Source organism: Peromyscus leucopus, chromosome 6 (genome assembly GCF_004664715.2).
Source record: "Peromyscus leucopus breed LL Stock chromosome 6, UCI_PerLeu_2.1, whole genome shotgun sequence".
In the NCBI taxonomy this organism is placed as follows: Eukaryota; Metazoa; Chordata; class Mammalia; order Rodentia; family Cricetidae; genus Peromyscus; species Peromyscus leucopus.
The window spans coordinates 67,211,022-67,230,222 of record NC_051068.1 but is presented as its reverse complement, the minus strand read 5'-3'; the positions used below and the strand labels follow the sequence as shown (position 1 = coordinate 67,230,222).

General features: G+C 55.7%; 1 protein-coding gene across 4 annotated transcripts; it reads left to right on the top strand.

Annotated features, from left to right (window-relative positions):
- The first annotated feature begins 2,833 nt into the window (after window positions 1-2,833).
- Efna3 (ephrin A3) lies at window positions 2,834-18,973 on the top strand. 4 transcript variants are annotated; one of them, XM_037206784.1, is made up of 5 exons: window positions 2,834-2,925; window positions 16,061-16,350; window positions 16,720-16,785; window positions 16,975-17,052; window positions 17,295-18,973. In XM_037206784.1, exons 2-5 carry the CDS (start codon window positions 16,176-16,178, stop codon window positions 17,423-17,425), a joined length of 450 nt encoding a protein of 149 aa, XP_037062679.1. In that variant the 5' UTR covers window positions 2,834-2,925; window positions 16,061-16,175; the 3' UTR covers window positions 17,426-18,973. The 4 variants fall into 4 exon arrangements, with proteins under 4 accessions (XP_037062679.1, XP_028746686.1, XP_028746687.1 ...); XM_028890853.2 differs by lacking the exon at window positions 2,834-2,925 and adding an exon at window positions 9,782-10,009; XM_037206783.1 differs by lacking the exon at window positions 2,834-2,925 and adding an exon at window positions 13,275-14,003.
- The last annotated feature ends 228 nt before the right edge of the window (window positions 18,974-19,201 follow it).

The window sequence follows — 19,201 nt, the reverse complement described above, 5'->3', positions numbered from 1 at the left end:
GCTGTGGGCTGAGGGAGGCTTTCGGTCCAGCGTTGGAGTTCCAACGCTGCCATCTTCCTGGAGGGCGTCTATGTGTTGCCATGGAAACCAAAGATACAGTTACCTCGGTCCTTCGTCAGAGAAATCATAAGCAGGGCAAGTCCGGGGCAACTGTGTAGCGGCCTCTGCCCCGGATTCAGAAATGCGGGGTTCTTACCCAGCTCCTCCGAGGTTTCCTACACCTCTTTGTGGACCCAGCAGGAGCTCTGGCTGGCAGTGCAAAAGGGACCTTGTGCAAAAGGGACCAGGACCTAGTTGGCTCTTCTCGAGTTCAGACACATGGTCTCAGTCTCAGACCGCACGTTATACAGACTCGGGCATTTGCAGACAGCCCAGGCCTTCGCAGGGACAAGGGCGGATGCTGGGGTGGGCACAGGAGCTGGACTTCGTGGGGCTGCAAACTAGCGCCCTCAGGCCGTAGGCCTCCAGGCCAAGCCATCCCCCCACTTTTCTGTTCCCTTCCTCACAGCGTGGGCCCTGCACGGATGCGGGTGGTCGGCCCAGGTACTCTCTGGGAGAAAGCTCTGATGGAGTCTTGCTCTTAGGGCCAAACAGAGGCCGAAGGCTTTGGGCGGCCCTCCGGAGCCTGGCCCTACCCACGAGAAGTCTCTGCGGCGTGTTCAGGGGCACAGTTCCAAGAGGTTAAGCAGACCTGCAAGTTTGGGGCGTCACCGGTCTCCCCTAAATTCCGCGGCGCTAGACGGCTGAGGGTGGGGCCCTCAATTTACTAAACCAACCCTAGTCTCAGCGGGACAGATGCGAAAACTTCATCTCTGTCCCCCAGGCTTGAGAGAATCTCTTGCCTGGATTTCTGCTCCACACTTATCACTTTGCAAATTGCCTTTCAAATCCCTAATTTGACTTTTCCTCTCTCTCTCTTTCTCTCTCTCTCTCTTCTCTCTCTCTTTCTCTCTCTCTTTCTCTCTCTCTTCTCTCCTCTCTCTCTTCTTGATTTTCCATATTCATTCATTCATTCATTCATTCAGCGCTCTGTGAGCTTGGCTGCCATTCTTTTAGTTAGCCACACTGGCTAGGGTCGTCGGGGGATCCCCGCAGTGACGCAGTTGAAAAGTGAGCACTCTGGCTTCCGGATAGCCAATAGAATCCCTGAACCTGGGGCATGAGGTCATCAGTGGCAATCTGCATTGGTTCAGGCCTGGAAACGAAAGTCCCCATAGCAACCGACGGTGCGTCCAAGCATAACCTTGAGAGTGGTCCTTGCTCCAGCGGCTGCGACCCATCGCCCATAGCTGCTGCGTTAAGACGGTGCTGGGAAATGCCATGAGGAAGCTGGAGAGGAGTTCAACATCCCGGGTTCTGTAGCCTTCACCCAGCCAAGCGCTTGTCTCCCTTAAAATTCCTTTTTTCACTCAAAGCACAGGTCAGTGTCACTGCAGCCAGAGAGTTTAGGTAGGGGTTATTCGCCACCGCCATGGTGCCTTGGGTGCGGAGCTGCTGCTGCCATGGGGGATGTCAGTTTTGAGATCCTGGTGTTCATCTGCATATCGTCTGCATCTCATTTGCATTCTGTTCATTTAAGGTCAAATTGGGCAGACATTTCCACCTCCCTGTCTCTGTCACTTGTCTGTATCTGCAATCTATCCCTTGGTGGCTCTGTATTCCTCCACTGTCCAATTCCATGCTCCACACCCCTCCTCCCACTCTCCAGAGGCTCCTGGGGGTGGGAAGTGGCAAAGACTAGCTAAAGGAGAAAGAATAAGGAGTGTGCCTCTCCTCTAGATGTTGGTGACAGATGGGGAGTGCCGGTCGGCACTGCCTGGAGACTAAATTGGCAAAGCTGGTAGTGGGGGGAGGTGCCCCGGCTGGGTTGAAGGTCTCCAGGGCCAAATCACCCACATGCCTGGTGAGAGGCTGGAACTAGAGATGCCTGGTTCCAGCAAGGAGCAGGCTTGCCCACCTGTCTGGTGCCAGGGAAGCTTCCTTCCCTCAATTAAACACTAATGAGGTGTCATTTAACCCTTGCCTTGCCTCCTGGCTGCCACGCATGTGGAGCTGACGTTCATGGTCTCCCAGCGATAAAGGGAGAAAAGGACAGGCTGTAAGGAAAGACAGACAGGGAGATAAGGGCGCCTGGACACAGGCAGGAGCCACGCTCAGGGTATCTCTCCCTGGAGTCCAGGGCTCTCTAGGACTCACGTGGACTCTCAAGGGATTCTAGGAACGGTGACACCGTTCAATGCATTTTTTCTCTCATGAATTTACAATCACTGATTAAACACCTCTGCTAACTAAATGTCAAGCTCATTTGGGTGCTGAGTACACATACTTGCATGAGACAAGAACCTTTCTCTTAAGAATCTTAGAGAACATGCCTGAGTTCGAGGTCAGCCTGGTGCCTATAGAGTGAGAAACCTATAGAAAGAAACCTTGTCTCAAAAAAAGAAAGAAAGAATTCCTCAGAGACAACCCGTCCATTAACTAAGTATGCTGCCAAGTGCAAGCATTAATACAGAGAGCCCCATACAAACGGTTGGGAACGCAGGGGAGAATGGGCTCTGAGAGAAGGCTTTGGTTGTGGAGAGCAAAATTGGTGGCAGGGAGATGCGCACAATTAGTGATGTTCATGTGTTTTGACATAGTAAAGGTCCATGTGGAGATGTACTTTAAGGACTGTTGGTAGAGCTTCACGGTATACTTCGTGTGTGAGTGTGTGTGTGTGCGTGTGTGTGTGTGTGTGTGTGTGTGTGTGTGTGTGTGTGCATGAGAGAGAGAGAGAGAGAGATCTGGATCTCTTGATCTCTTCTCCTGAACTCATATTGTGGTTTGATTACAGATCAATGCTGCAAAGCTCCTGTGCAGATTGGCCTCAACCTGCACAGCCCAGGGGAGAGAAGAGGAGAACCGATGTTGGCTCCTTGGGAAAAGGTGGGCAGACATTATCTTTGCATCAGGGAGCCAGAGACTAGCTTCTAAAACAGCCGCTGTCTGGCCAAGGGAGACCGAGGGCTGGGTTCCAGGCTGTAGGTACTCGTAGGCAGGGCAGGCCACTCGGTCGGTGGGACTTCCCAGTGACACGGTGTCACAGCCACCACTCTCCACGAGGAGCCCAGGTCCCCTCCCCCACCGGTTCTGGTGTGTAAAAGAGCAGGCCAGCTCAGACCTGTCTGCTGGCTCTCTCCCTGGGGAGCGGATCCTTTCCAGGGGACAGGAGAGAGCTGGGGAATGCTAGGGCTTGCTAAGAGGCTGCCAGCTACTCCACCCTGACTCTCGACGAGGCTCTCTGCAGCTCGGGTCTCCCCACCCACTCTGGTCTTTGCCCAGGCATAGACTTCATTGCCAGGGATGCCCTTGATTGTTGGGCAGAGGATGGGGGCCCAAACTCTGACAGTGGAAATGGGGTCTGGGTAGTGGTACCCAGCTCAAAGACCTCTCTACACCAGGTCTTTGTGTTGCCTCACAGCCACCTTCTAGAAATCAAAGCTTTGGTGAGCACCAGACCTAGGAAGAGTTTGAGATTAAGAAGCAGCTGTGGGGTCTGAGAAGGTCAAGAGCGCCTTCTCCCACAGTTTGAAGGCAGGAGATTTCTTATTTATTTATTTATTTAACCACTTGGTACTCCCTGGCTACCCTTGAACTCACAGAGATCTACCTGCCTCTGCCTCCTCCTAAATGCTGGGATTAAAGGTATGTGCTAATACTTCTTTAAAAAATGTGACTCTCCCTTCCTTCAGCCTATTTAATCTTTTCCCACTCTCCAAGGCCTAGTTCACCTTTCTCTCTGTGATGGTTATCAGGCAAGCTCTGAAAATCAGGGGAAGCAAGTGGGAAGGGTTTCTGGGCTGGTCTAGGTGGGCAGAGCAAGGAGGTAACCTCTTAATAAGGATTCTGATGAAGCCTCCATTAATCAAACATCTCTTGGGCCCTAAAGACTGTGCTAAGTGCTTCCCAGAGAGTGTAGATGGATCTTGATCTTTGCAAGGAGCAACTTCTCAAGCAGGGAGGGTATTATTAGTCCCGCTGGAGAGAAAAGCAGTCCAGGGAAGCTAAGTGACAGGCAAGCCACTGAGTAGTAGGCTCACACTGACACTGTACCTGCCTCCTCTTTCCCAGGGTTTCCTCCAGTACCACCAGAGGTACATACACTTCTAATGTCACACCCCAGAGATGCCACCTACTAGAGGCTCCCTTGGCTTCCCAGGCCCAGTAGAGGATCAGGGCATGTGTAGAAATTGAGATTATTATACTTTGACCCCATCAACCAAGCATTGCACCCTAATTTTTTGTATCCTAGACAAAATTGGGGGTACTATGTTTCCTGCCGTCATTCCTATTTTTTTTTATCCCATGTGTCAGTCATATGTCACCTTCATGTCACCTCAGGTGGTCCAGCACACCAGAGGGCCATGTGGACACACACTCAGAAGTCAGAAGGCCAATGCACACACCTGGCCCCACCCCATAGCACCCAGGTGTCTATGGTACTTACGCAGCGGAACACTCATGACCCTGTGGAAGGTGCAGAGCCTGTGAATATTTCATGTCAGGAGCTGGCGGCGGCTGCCTCTGCTCACACCATGCCCGAGCTTCGCTCTCACAGGCTCCTTGTTTATTTGTTTAATGAATTATTTATCCAGCCCCCTCCCCTCCCAGCCTTCCCCTCCCCCAGGCCCTAGCCTCCATGATTTATTGAACTAACCTCAGCTCTGTGGCTGCTACCCTATGTCCTGGGAGTTGCCTTGGGCTACATACCCTGAGTGCTCCCCGTGCCTCAGACCTGCTCAGCTTCCTGATGCCCTGGACCCTAGGGATGGGGAGAATGGAGCACCTTGTCAGGATTCTCAGGGAGTCTGGGCTCAGTGCTCCTGGGGAGATCATGGCAGCCGGCCCCAAGGCCAGTGGGACTAGAAGGCAAAGCCTTCTCCACATGAGAAAAGGCCTGAGGTCCAGAGAGAGGACCAGGCCCATGGAGAAAACTCCAGTTCCGCCAACAGCAGCTTAGAGTCAGGCCTGATGTTTCAGAGCTTCACACTTAAGTCTGTGACCTACTGTGGGAGATGAAACCAAGGGTTTTATTAGTCTCAGGCAGCTTTATCATTATTATTATTACTTTCAGACAAGGTCTCATTTAGCCCAGGTTGGCCTCCGACGCATTTTGTAGGGGACGATGATCTTCAACTTTTGCTTTTCCTTACCTCTACCTCCTAAGTGCTGTGGTTAGAGACTCCAGTACACCGGACTTAGTTAAAAATAATGCTGGGCATGTTGGTACACGCCTTTAATCCCAGCACTCAGAAGGCAGAAGTTGGTGGAGCTCTGTGAGTTCAAGGCCAGCCTTGTCTTCATAGGGCGTTCTAGGACAGCCAGGGCTACATAGTGAGACTCCTGTCTCAAACAAACAAACAAAACCCTTTTTTTTTTGGTGTTTTTTTTTTTTTTTAAATAAAATTCTCAGTAAATTTTATTGAATTAAACTGTGACCCACTCTCCCCAGGATGAATTCAATGAAACCAGCTAAGGAAGGAGTTTGTTAATAATCTTTTCCTCCCTCCTACTTTTTTTATTTTAATTTTTTATTTATTTTTTTTTTAATTTTATTTTTTGACAAATGCTGTTTATTGAAGGAGGGAGGAGGTCTTAAATACAGGCTTACAGCACAATGGGAGAACCCCAGAGGGCAGAAGTTCGCTACAGAACATTCTACATTCTTGCATCTAAACTGTTAACGCCCATTATGCAGGATACACAGAACAAAACCTTTTTTATTTCATAATTTTATGTGTATAGGTGTTTTGCCTACATGTATGTCTATGTACCATATTTATACCTGGTGCCTGAAGAAGCCAGAAGAGGGGGTAGGATCCCATGGAACTGGAATTAGAGGTAGCTGCAAGCTGCCATATGGGTGCTGGGAATCGAACCCAGGTCTTTTGCAAGGGTAAAAAGTATATTCTTAACTACTGAGCCATCTCCTCAGCCCCAAGCACACTCTTATTTTTTATTTTATTTTATTTTATTTAAGATTTATTTATTTATATGTATACATGCCAGAAGAGGGCACCAAACCTTATTATACATGGTTGTGAGCCACCATGTGGTTGCTGGGAATTGAACTCGGGACCTCTGGAAGAACAGCCAGTGCTCTTAACTGCTGAGCCCTCTCTTCAGCTCCCAAGCACACTTTAAAAGAATGAGACAGAGGGGCCGGCAGTGGTGGCGCACGCCTTTAATCCCAGCACTCAGGAGACAGAGCTAGGTGGATCTCTGTGAGTTCGAAACCAGCCTGGTCTACAGAGCGAGTTCCAGGACAGGCACCAAAACTACACAGAGAGGGGCTGGAGAGATGGCTCAGAGGTTAAGAGCACTGACTGCTCTTCCAGGGGTCCTGAGTTCAATTCCCAGCAACCACATGGTGACTCACAACCATCTGTAGTGAGATCTGGTGCCCTCTTCTGGCCTGCAGCCATATATGCAGGCAGAACACTGAATACATAATAAGTAGATCTTATGCATCTGGCACGCTTTAATACAAGCAGCGATCTTGATTCAATACTACAAGTGAGTAGAAAGCGCAAAGCTACACAGAGAAACTGTCAGAAAAAAAAAAAAAAAAAAAAAAAAAAAAAACCCAACTACCCAGAGAAACCTTGTTTTGAAAAACCAAAAAAAAAGGGGGGGCGGGGCCTGGGGATTTAGCTCAGTGGTAGAGCGCTTGCCCTAGGTTTGGTCCTCAGCTCTGAAAAAAAAAGAATGAGACAGAGGGACACTGAGGACACATCCTCTGCAGCAGGGTAAGGATTGCTTTGCGTACCTTCCTGTGTCTGCTCCGTGCTGTATTCAGTGATGTATGCACAGGCCTACTGAATGGCAGTGCCAGACAGATAACCCGCTCCTCCTGCAAGCCAGTCAAGAATGATGGGAGCCACAGATGTAAACAAAGGCCCCACTGACAGAGGACTTCTTCTGACCCAGATGCCACAGGTCCTAGGCACGGACAGCAGCTCAGATCTCATATACATAGGCTTAGTCCTTCAAGAATCCCAGTCCCAGCCAGGCTTAGTGGCACTGCCTTTAATCCCAGCACTGGAGGAAGAGGCAGGCGTTTGAGGCCAGCCTGGTCTATCCAGTGAGTTCCAGGGCAGCCAGGGATATATATATAGAGAGAGACTCTGTCTCAATTAAATGAATGAATGAATGAATGAATGAATGAATGAATAAATAAATAAATAAATAAATAAATGGGCTCTCAGTTCCCCTAAGGCTCTTGAACGTATTATAGTTGGAGGTTCATACACACTGCATATTCTGTACAAAGGGCCAGAAGAGGCTGCCATTAGCTCACATTCCCTGCTAAGATGGAGACACGTAAACCCTCTGCTTTTGCACGAAGACACCACTTGCCAAGGGCTGCTCTCTAGAGACAGAATCTGCATAGAGGGGTGCTTTTGTGAACCACATGAAGGCCCAAATCAGCCAGCAGCCCCATAAACAGAAGCCTGGGTACCCGAGGACCAGATCCCACGGACACAGGCCCCATACAGTGTCTGAAAGTCAGATTTTGGCCAGAGAGAGAAAGATGATCTTAAACCCGGGCTTAAACAGAGAGAGTCCCCGGTTCAAAGGCAAAGGCTCCCCTTTTTCTTGTTTATTTTTAATCATGTGGGTGTGGGTATCTGCACATGTGAGTGCAGAAGGTGGAGATCCACTGGAACTGGAGTTGCAGGACTTTGTGAACAATCTGATGTGGGTGCTGGGAATCAAACGTGGGTCCTCTGGAAGAGTAAGAGATGCTCCTAACCTCTGAGCCACCTCTCGTACTATGATACTCAATGATTATTGGAGGAGAAGGAGGAGGAGTACATTCTAAAGAGGAGCATCTGGGCTCTAGAGTATGGGACCCAAGTCACCCAAATCTTTAAATAAAAGCCAGGTTTTAGTGTTCATTTATTTTGACCATAATGGGGATTGAACCTAGGGTCTCATACACATGCTCTACCAAGAAGTACATTCCCAGCTTGGAACCCAGAATCTAGAAACAGGAGTCAAGTTTTCAAAAATGGAATTCAAAGTCCTGGACCAATCCATCCTGTGCATATGGAATGGACAGGCTCTCTGACTACTCTGCCCTACAGAGAGAAGCTTACGTCTGTGAATCAGAGGCATGCCCTGGAGGGGCAGGGGCTGGAACCTGTGGTCCCTGGAGTATGCAGGTTAGCATTATTGGGGTGAAGAAAACCCCTTTGGGAATGAAGAGAGAACTGTTTGCCAAGTCCCTCCCTCCCATCCCAAGGGACCTCATTTATTTTCTGGCTCCCAAGAAGAGAGAAGATATCTCCCTGGAGTGGAGAGGTGCACCCACTCTTGCCTAGCAGCAGGGAGGCATAGAGCCTACTGTGGGTGCAGTGCCCCTCCCCCAACCTCACACCCAAGGCAGGCTTGTGGTCAAGGCCTTGTACTACCAAAGGTCAACAGACGGAGGGTGCAGACATCTGCCCTGCCTTTGGAAGCACAACAAAACAGCATCGCACCTGCCTCCCTGGGCATAGCTGCCAGGGTCCTGAGAACCCAGTCAGGCCTGGTTCTGCTTTGCCTTTTGGAATGGGCTTCTAGAAGAGAGAGGAGATAGGTCGGATTCTGGACCCTTTGTGAGAGGAATAGGCCAGTTTGCTAGGGAGAAGTGTGTGTGTGTGTGTGTGTGTGTGTGTGTGTGTGTGTGTATCTATAGGACTGTTTTCTACCGGCCTCTTACCTGGTTATGGTAGCACCTGGTGTGTATCAATCTGTGTGGCAAGTGTCTATGTTCCCATGTTCCCTGTCCCTGGGTTTGCACGCCTTTTCTTTTCTGCGTCACTGTGTGTATGTCATGTTTGTGCTCGGATGTCCCCACTAAGACAATGGCTGTGGTGAGTGCGGGAACTCAAGCCGCTCTCTGTCCTTAGAGAAAGCATCTATGGGAGCAGGAATGAGCGTGCCTGAGGACGTCACCGTGCCGAGGGGATTGGAGACAGTCAGTGGCCCTTTGTGGGCCTGCCAACATCACTCCATTCCTGCTTGGCTCCAAACGCCTCCTACCTTGACCCATCACCAACACCAACACCTTTGCCCTGGAATTACCAGAGTAGGCCGTGTTTTAAGAACAAGGTCTCTCTATGTAGCCCTATACAGACCTATGTAGCTGGCCTCGAACTCACAGAGATCTGATTTGCTCTGCCTCCAGAGTGCCAGCATTAAAGGAGTGAGCTACTGTGCTCAGCCCCCCAGAAGATGACATTCTCTGCCTTGGCTCCAAGACAAACAAGCCCTCGTGCTCAGCTGAGGGCCTTCAGGCAGCCAGCTGTTAGCTCCTGGGTACCACCGGAGGGCTTCCCCATCACGTGTCCATTTGACTCCTTGTGCACATGGGAAGGGCTTAGGGGAAACAGAGGTCCAACTTCGTTCAGATGTGGGTCTAGTCCTGCTTATTCAGAGGTAGCCCTTCGCTCCCCCACACTCCCACAGTCCACGGAGAAAGGTGTGGACCGACACAAGCTGCGCATCCCGGTCTTGGGCTCCCAGATCCTTCTGGGAGCTCCGGCCTGGGGGGAGCAAAAGACGCAAAGCCGCTGCAGCAAATCACCTAGGAGAGAGGAGAGGCGCGTTTGTTCCTAGAGGGGCAACACCGTTCCCGTCGCCCACGCGCGGCGCGCTCTGGGCTCAAGTGGGGCGGAGCCCGGCGTGAGCGCGCCAGGGGCGGGGCCTCGGGGGCGCGCCCGGGAGGGCGGAGGGAAGGATTGTGGGCGTGGCTAAGGTTGGGGGCTGGCAGCGGCGGCAGCAGGGAGCTGGGAAGCCGAGAAGCCGGGAGCGCGGGGCTCAGTCGGGGGGCGGCGGCGGCGGCGGCTCCGGGGATGGCGGCGGCTCCGCTGCTGCTGCTGCTGCTGCTCGTGCCCGTGCCGCTGCTGCCGCTGCTGGCCCAGGGGCCTGGGGGCGCGCTGGGAAACCGGCATGCGGTGTATTGGAACAGCTCCAACCAGCAGTGAGTCGGGGACCCGGAGAGCCCGTGCGTCCCGCGTCAGTGATGGGGGAGCTGGTGGGCCCTAGAAGTCCTAGGGGGAACCTGGCGGCAGTCCTGGGAGACAGGCTGGGTGCCGAGAGGCGAGGGGAGAGGGGACGCACTATGTGGGCGTCTGTGAAACTAGGGGGTGTCTGAGAGAAGCTGTTGGGGCATAGTGAGGAGCGCTCTGGCCGTGCGGAGGAGGCTGTTGGGGGGCCCCAACCCCATCTTGGTTTCTTTGCACACTAGCCTTTGGATTAGTGTTCCCTGTCCCGTAGTCCCCCCCACACACCATCCACACTCGTTTTGGCTAGGCTGAAGTCTGGGGGTACCGGTGTGCTGGGGATAGGCCGCTGCATTTGGGAGCCCAAGGATGACCTGTTTTCAGCCTAGAAACGTTGATGGGGTTTTGCCTGCTAAGACTCTTGCTCTTTAAAGTGGGGTTCGGCCTTAAGGCAGGGAGTCCGATTCGCCACCTCCCCAGAACGAAGGGGAATGGGTTGCTCTGGTTGTGTGGCTAAAACCCTACTGGGGTGAGCCGGGGCAGGTCGCGGAGTTGGGGGGCCCTGGGAACGCAGGGTACTGGTGAGAGAGAAGAAGGCAGAGATGTCGGCGTGTCACACACACACGCACACACCACACACACACACCACACGCACACACACACACACACACACACACACCACACGCACACACACACACACACACACACACACGCTGAGGCTAGGGACGGCGGATGGCACCGAGTGTGAACGGGCGTGCGCGGCTGTCAGTGTGCGTGTGTCTGTGTGTGATTTGTGTGTCTGCGTCGGCGGCCGTCTAGGGGTGGGAGCGGGCGGCGGGTCGGGGAGGGGGCTGCGGTCGGTGTCCGCGCGGCCAGGCTTGTCTGGGCTGGGGTGGCTCTTGGCGCCGCCGCGGTCTGGGCGGGTGTCAGGGCGGCCGTGTGGTTTCCTCCGGTGTGTGGCGCGGCGGCCCGGTGCCGGCTGCGGGACCGGGCCGTCATTCTGCACAGTCCTGGCTGCCCTTGTCTTCTTCTCCCGGCCGGCCGAGCTGTCGCGTAGATCACTCTGGCCACCTCGGTGGTGTTGGTAGGGGGCGGGGGGATCCCTGGGGACACGGGGATCACTGTCACACCTGCCCGGGCGGTGGCGGCAGCTTTGCCTCTGACTCCCCGCCCTGGAGGCCGACTAGGGAACAAATGGTGAGACCCCAGGGGAGGGGACCTGAAGGGCCTCGACCACGACCCCCAACCTTCCGGGGGAGGGGCTCCTGCTGGCTGCTCCGCTCTTTGTTGTTTAGGGCTCTGCGCCTCCCCCCTCTTCCTCCTCGCGCCCAGAGTGTCAGACTGGGGGTGGGGGATGAGCTAATGACGCCCCCCTTTTGCTTCCCATGGAAACCTCGGGGGTGGGGTTGCAGCCCCTCCCCCCCGGAGCGGGACTCCAACCTCCCCGGGGGGCGCTGAGTGCTCGCTGACTACCCTGCTATATCTAGCTCATTCTCCCCCCCCCCCACCCCGACTCTGAGATTCACACGTCCGACCCCCGCCCCGCTACAGTCTGGCCCGGGGCGGCGGTGAGCTCGCAGGTGAGAGACCCCGGGTTCCCCGCCACCCTTGGGGGAACCCCCTGGTCGTGGATGCCCGAGCCGAGTGGGTGTGGGAACAGCCTGGAGGGGAGCGTGGCTCGGGCTCCCCTCCCCCGCAGACACCTGGGCGCAGGTGAAAGCTCGGGAACGGGCTGGGGGAGCCGGCTTCCCAGAGCCTCCCGTCGCCCTCTCGGCTCCCGGACCCCCGGCGGGGACCGACGGAGCTAGGAGGCGGCGCAGCCTGGGCCGGGAGGCCGCCGCCGCCCCCGCCCCGCTTCCCCGGGCCTTTGTTGCCAGCCGCTGCGCCCGGGCTCCCCGGCTCTCTCACTGCGGCATCCGCGGCCCCATAAATCGTGAGAGCGACGTGCTCCAGAGCCGGGAGTGGAGAGGGCCGGGGAGCTGGGGGCGGGGCCGGGCCGAGCCACAGGCTCCCAGGCCGGGCCCCCCCCCTTTTCCTGCCGTCACGTGACCCCGGCTCCTGGCTCCCCACCTCCCGTCACGTGCAGAGAGGGTCTCTGCCCCCTCGGGGTCACGTGGGGGAGGGTCCGCGACCCCGCCCCTCGGGGTCACGTGGGAGGGTGCTGGCGGGACACGTGCAGTCACCTCTTTTTGACAGACCTGCAGCAGCCTCGGTGGACAGACCTGGGGCGGGTGGCCGGCCCCTTGAGTTCGTCCCTGGGAACAAGGCGAGACCTTTTCCTAACCTGGCCCAGAAACTAGGACGCGGTGGGAGCGACCGTATTGGAGGGGAGAGGGGATGCGAGTGTGAAGTCGGGGGGTCTCCTGAGCCGGGGACTGGACGGGGCGGAGTTGAGGGCCCAACATGTATATCATCCCCCCCCTGGCCAGAGCTTCGCTCTTGGAACTAGACGAAGGTGTTGGTCCTCTCCTCGAGAGCATCTTTTTTTTCTCGTCATCTCCCTACCTATCCGGGAAGCGTTGCCGCTGCCGATCGCTTTCATTCACACCTTCATTCAACAAATATTTATTGAGACCTCTACTACGTCCGCGGTGGTCTGTGTTCGTCCATGTGTGTGCCGACGTCTCTTCTTTTCCACGCTGTCTTCTTCTCTGCTGTGGGCCTCTGTGGATCGGATGCGGAGTCTCTGCCGTGTTTTTTTCTTCTTTCCCCCAAGTCTCGCTTGGTTCTCCTTCCTTCCCTCCCTCTCCCTGTTTCTGGCTTCCCCTGCCTCGCTGCGGCTCCCTCCCTTTCCCCTCTCGGGCGAATCCGGCCGTGTGTTCGCCTCCCCTCTGGATATGGCAGAGTCTTGCCATCTCTTGTGTGGCTCGCTTTCGGCGGGTCCTCGCTCTTCTCCGCCGCTGCAGATCAATAAACCTTCGCCGCCGCCGCCGCTACTGTCGCTACTGTCGCAGGGTCGAGGGGCGGGGGTGACCCCGGCGGCGCGCTGCTTCGCCAGCCACCAGACCCGAGCTGGCGGGGCGCGGGGGTGTCGGTGTGCACGCGCCGCCCGGGGAGCGATCCCTCCGCCGCTGCCCACCCCCCGCCCCAGCCCCGGCGCGCGGACTCCACGCCGCGCACACGTGGTTGGGCCTCGCCTGCTGGAGCGGGCGGCGCGCAGCCTCGGGGGCGCGCACCAGAGGGAAAGAACCTAGTCTCTGCATTTTTTTTTCCTTCCCTCCACTCCCTTAACTCTGCATCTTGGCTTCTAAGGCCGAGGATAGGGGTTTAACAAGTTCAGGGTCTCTCGGGAGCCTTTCCCTTCTCCCAGGTCTTGTTAGACACCCTGTTTACCTGCCCTTAATTGCCCCAGGGGGAGACGTTTGCTCCTTCCCCGCTCCCCCACCTCCCGTCCTGTCCCCCCGCGGACACTGAAGGCTGAGTTCCTCGGGCCTGGGAAGAAGCCAGGGCGCTGTAGAAGTGAGAAGAGTCGGGAGATGCACCCACGGGTGTTGCAGGTCGGGAGGGACGAAGTAACAGGCTTAAGGGGGTAATCCCTGTAGAAGAGCGGCGAAGACCTCTCTCTGCAAGAGAAGTGGGAAGCAACGAGGGAATAGAATGGAGGGAAGGATGGAGAACCCCCTGAAGGAGCGGGGCACAACCCAGTCCCCAGATGCTGGCCCACCCTCCGCGGGGCGCGGGAGGGGGGTAACCCCGGAGGCGTGGTTAGCTTCGAAAGCTCCGCTGCGGCCTCTGTGCACCTCCCTTTCACTGCTGGGTTAAGTAGGATGACAGATTCAATTAAAGAGGTTGTGCCTAACAGACAGGTCGGGTCTCCTAGGAGTCATGGTTTGGGATTCCTGGCACCCAGCCTTCTGCTCTCTACCCCACCAGATACCAATGGACACAGCTAACTCGCCATCAGGTTTTGACTCACATAGCCAGATTGAGGGGGCATTTCTGAGGCTTCTCTGCCACCAATCACAGGGATAGGTAAGAGGTGGCTTCTTGTCGTCACGCAGCAACCACTTTCTATGCTCAGTCCACCCTCTTGAGGAAACTGAGGTACCACCTGTAGGAACATCTCTGGAGTTGGCCTGCTCCCTGCTGTAATGGGGTGTGTGGCTTCCAGGGGGGCAGCCACGGGGAGGGGCTGGCATCAAAATCAGGCTGCATACATGCGTGAGGCCGAGGGAACAGGGCTCCAGGGTAGCTCTGGGGCTGGTCTAGGCCTGGCACTCTGTGCTGGCTGGCAGCCCCTTCCCCAGGACCTTAGGAAAGACACAGGAGGCTATGGGATTGGGATGGACATACAACGCATGGGTGGTGGCTGGGAGCAGCCAGGCCTCGCCTAACCCGTTTTCCTGCTCTCAGCGCCCGCCCGTCGAGACTCCTGCCCACCTGAGTGCCAGGGACAGGGAGGGGCCCGAATGACCCATCACTCCCATGGGAACCAAGTGGGACTGGTGGCATTCCTGATGACTCAAGAGGACCGTGCCTGTTCTTACTGGAGAGAGAGAGCCCAAACACCAGCTGTTGTTACCCATCTGCCTCCTTGCCCGTCCTGGGGAGGGGGCAACACAATCCAGTGAGGTTGGGGGATGTCAGGGAGGACCCTCGAGGCCTTGTCCCGGGAAGAAGCCTCCGAGTGCATCTCCCTGATGTATCTGATTGTTGATTGTGGAACTGGGTAGTGCCTGCCTGGTGACACAGACAGCCAGTTCCTTCCCTCGGGGAGTTCCCAGGGACTAGGGACTCAGTGGTTTGTCATCCCACCAGGTATAAGCCATGTTTCTTGTGCCCACTGACCTCCCACATCACTGCCAACATGTACGCACGCTTGCCCTGAGGACGTTAAGGGAAACGTCTACCCACTCCGCCACACTCCTGCACTGAGGTGTCTCTGTGGTCCCCCACACCATTCTGTGCTATCACCCAGGATGTTCAGACCAGCCCTCAGATGGGGGCTAACAGGCAGGTGGGGGTTCCTGGGGACCCAGTATCTGCTTCTCTGTCCCAGAGGCTCCTCTGGAGAGTGACAGACACAGTCACCTTGTCTAGGCCTGTGCTCTTATTAGTAGTCTAGCATTATCATGGTGTGTGTGTGTGTGTGTGTGTGTGTGTGTGTGTGTGTGAGCGCAGTGCAGTGGCATCTACGTGGAGGAAGGAAGTATGTAACGAGGCAGTAATCTTGGGGTGATCACAGGGAGGGCCTTGATGCTGAACTCTTCAGCTCCGGGATCTGTGTCAGGTTATTGGGGACTTCATAGTCCATGGCCTCGGGGTGGAGGCAAATGGGACTCAGAACCATGTGGGGAATTCAGCGGGGAGCCCTGAGATCGTTGGGGCCAGCTAATGCCGGCATAGGCCCAGCACCCATGCAATCTAGCTTTTCCGAGTATCTGCCGCCCAGGAGTGGGCGGTGGACATTTTTGTGTTTGTGCCATGGAACTTGTGCATGTATGTGCATGAAGCCGCCATACACGCGTGTACGAGGGCAAGTCCTGTCGGACTGGCCTGGGGGGTGGACCTGCAGCAGCAAGAAGGCATTCTGGGAGAATGGATGGGAGAGAGCGCTGGTGCTCCAAGGAAGGGGGCTCTCTACTTCCACCCTGCGCTTCCATTCCTCGGGGCTGGTGAATTGTGGGGAATGGACTGAGGAAATCCGGGCCTGGGTCTGGGAGTCGTTGGGGCCTGCGCTGTTTCTGTGGCAACCGGAGCCAGGTTCCTTCTTTCCTCCGCCCCTCTCCCTCTCCTCCTTAGGAGGTAGGCCAGGCTTCCCTGTGCCTTTGCTGCCCTCTGGTGGCCACCAGGAGAAGGACAGGCCAAAAAGGCGAGGACACAGTAAAGGGGACAGAGAGGGGCCGAGGGAAAAAAAAAATGTAGGAGAAGCCAAGACTCTGGGGGAGTGAATTCTTATTATTTTGATGATCAAAATACACCACCTGTATGAACTAAAATGTCCTAATGAAGGTCTGCGAAGTGGTGACAGGGAAAAAAAACCTTAGAGCGTTGGGGTTTCTTCTCTGACCCGCTTCCTTTGTCCCCAGCCTGCGGCGAGAGGGCTACACGGTGCAGGTGAACGTGAACGACTATCTGGATATCTACTGTCCGCACTACAACAGCTCCGGGCCCGGCGGCGGGGCGGAGCAGTACGTGCTGTACATGGTGAACCTGAGCGGCTACCGCACTTGCAACGCGAGCCAAGGCTCCAAGCGCTGGGAATGCAACCGGCAGCACGCCTCGCACAGCCCCATCAAGTTCTCCGAGAAGTTCCAGCGCTACAGCGCCTTCTCGCTGGGATATGAATTCCACGCCGGCCAAGAATACTACTATATCTGTGAGTGCCGGCTCCTCGGTCTCTGGGGTGACAGGGTAGGGTCCCGGGGATCATCGGCCGGCCGGTGTGGTTGGTGGACACCAAGGATAAGGCTCTCGGAGGGGTTGTGAGGCTTGGGAGGGTGGGGGGGACGCGGGTTGGTGACAGCTCCAGATTTGGGCCTCAGAGCATTTCTGTGACCCGGGGGGAGGGCGTTCTGGGTTGGGCTGGCTATAAGAGCCATGGTGACCAGTGTCCAAAGGATGGAGCAGTTACTCCAGGACAGAGCCGGATGCGGGTGATTTGGAGGGGGGGGGGATGAGAGTCGAGGCGTCAGGTCTGCAGGGCACCCAGTGAGTGAACGCAACTCAGGCCCAGTCTCCTCCCCAGCCACGCCCACTCACAACCTGCACTGGAAGTGTCTGAGGATGAAGGTGTTCGTCTGCTGCGCCTCCAGTGAGTAGCGTCGTCGGCTTGCAGCCACGTCTGCATCCTAGCCTCCCCGCTTTGGGGCTCCCTTGGCTTCCCGGGGATGGGGGCAGAGGGCACAGGCGACCGGGATTAGCTTCCCCAGCTGTAGCAGGGGGAGGGGGTCCTGGCCCTGACTTTCCCCTCCTCTCTCCCCACCCGCACCCCACCCCGCAGCATCGCACTCCGGGGAGAAGCCGGTCCCCACTCTCCCCCAGTTCACCATGGGCCCCAATGTGAAGATCAACGTGTTGGGTGAGTCTGCGCAGCGCCCTCTGGTGGCCACTGCTGGAACCGCAGCCCCCTTCCCGGTGCCTGCTTTTTTTTTTCCCCGCTGCATGCCTTCTCTTGGGACCAGAGCCCTTCTTCCTGCCCCTCCCGCCCCTAGGGGTGGTCACCTCCCTGGCTCCACTGCTGCTGCTGCCGCCGCCGCCGCGTGCCCCCGGCCCCAGCGCACAGCCCAGCCCTGACCAGTCTGTCTATTCATCTTTCCACAGAAGACTTTGAGGGCGAGAGTCCCCAGGTGCCCAAGCTTGAGAAGAGCATCAGCGGGACCAGCCCCAAGCGGGAACACCTGCCTCTGGCCGTGGGCATCGCCTTCTTCCTTATGACACTCTTGGCCTCCTAGCCCTGCCCCTTCCTATGGCAGAGAGAGGTGGGGGCGGGGCTGAAAAGGAGGAGCAGGGAGTCGGCTGTCGGGCCTACATCCTTCTCCCCATGGTTGGGAGTGGGGTCTGCACTGTACATCTATCTATCTGTGCCTGCCTCTTTGCCCACTCTCTCCAGGACAGGCACTGTAGCGGATCAGTCACAGGGACAGCCGCGGGTCCCAGGCGGCCTGTGGCTTCGGTAATGTTTGGTACCAAACCTGGGGGCTTTAAAAGGCAGTGCTCTGGACTCCCTGCCCCCTGGTACCTTTCCCCGACCCTCGGTGCCCCTCCCTCTTTGTCCTCCAAGAGGCACATATGCCCCAGAGAGAACAAACGAAGCCTGGGAGGTGCCCCCTGTCACTCTCTCTGGGGGGGGGGCAGAACACGGGGAGGGGACTAGATGGGTGAGGGGCGGAGCCTCAGGCTCCCTCTTCCCCTGTTTACAGCAATAAGCATGTCCTCCTCCTCCCACTCCCACACAGAGGACTGTGGTTTGGATTGAATCCAAGTTTACAAATAGACACCCCTGGGGGGAGCAGGCAGTGGACAGGGGTGGGCATTGGGGTGCCAGACAGGCATGTACAGACACTATATCTCTATATATAATGTACAGACAGACAGAGTCCCTTCCCTTCCTTAACCTTGACCTTTCTTGACTCCTCCTTCCAGATTCAGACCCCTCCCCACCAGGTTAGGCCCCCTCGGGACCCCCCTGGCCCCTCTTTTGTCTTCTGTGAAGACAGGACCTATGCAACGCACAGACACTTTTGGAGACCGTAACAACAATGCCCCGTCCCTTCCCGCTCTGAGCTGGGAACCAACTCCTAGGACCTTGCCCTGCCCGCCCTGTGGTCCCCACCCATCCCGGGCCTTTTTCAAGTGCTTTGCTGTGACTTTCATACTCTGCTCTTAGTCTAAAAAAAATAAACTGGAGATAAAAATAACTGAGTGTGTGTGGTTTCAAGGGGCCATGTCACCCTGTTTCACGGGCTGAACCCTATAGGGCTCAGGTCCTGGGTGAGGAGGGCATTCTAGGCCAGAGTCCATGGGGTGCCTGGCTCTAGAGTCCAGCTCTGTGTGGAGAGAGCTTCGAGTTGAGCCTGGGTGACTCTGGGCAGATTCCTCAACCTTTCTAGGCTCAGCTTTCCCACAGAGAATATGACTTGAGGACCCGTTTCCCAGGGCTCATGGATGGGAGATCAGACTCAGGCTGGAGTTCTCTATGCTATAGGCAGGCTTTTGGCTGGGTCCAAGGATTTCAGGGGACTTGTGAACCTAGATAGGAGAACAATTACACCTTTCTTTTCACTCACCTGTGACAAATTTAGCACTTCCCTTATGTACTGGATGGGCGTCAGGCCACGATAGCGTTAACAGCACCTGTGACTTTGTAGCCAACAGAAATCCCAGATGTTTTCAGACTGCTTTATATCTCAGAATATTATTTATGCGCCACTACTTTGAAATGATCCTAGTTGTTAGACTTTCCTTGTTTTTAACATGTTAATAAAGAAACATATATATTACATACCAAAAATGTAAACGTCTGTTAACTGTGTTTCAATATAACTGGGTTCCTTCCTGACCCTTTGAGATTTTATTCGTTTAAAAATAAGTTCCCGGGTGGGGCCTGGGCTCCACCTGACCACAGCACCCTGTGTCAGGAGAGCAGAAAGGTCAGAGGTTATGGGCAGGACAATCGAAGGGGCTTCTCAGGGGCCAGGGAGGGGGCTTTCTCATCGCCCAGGGGACTT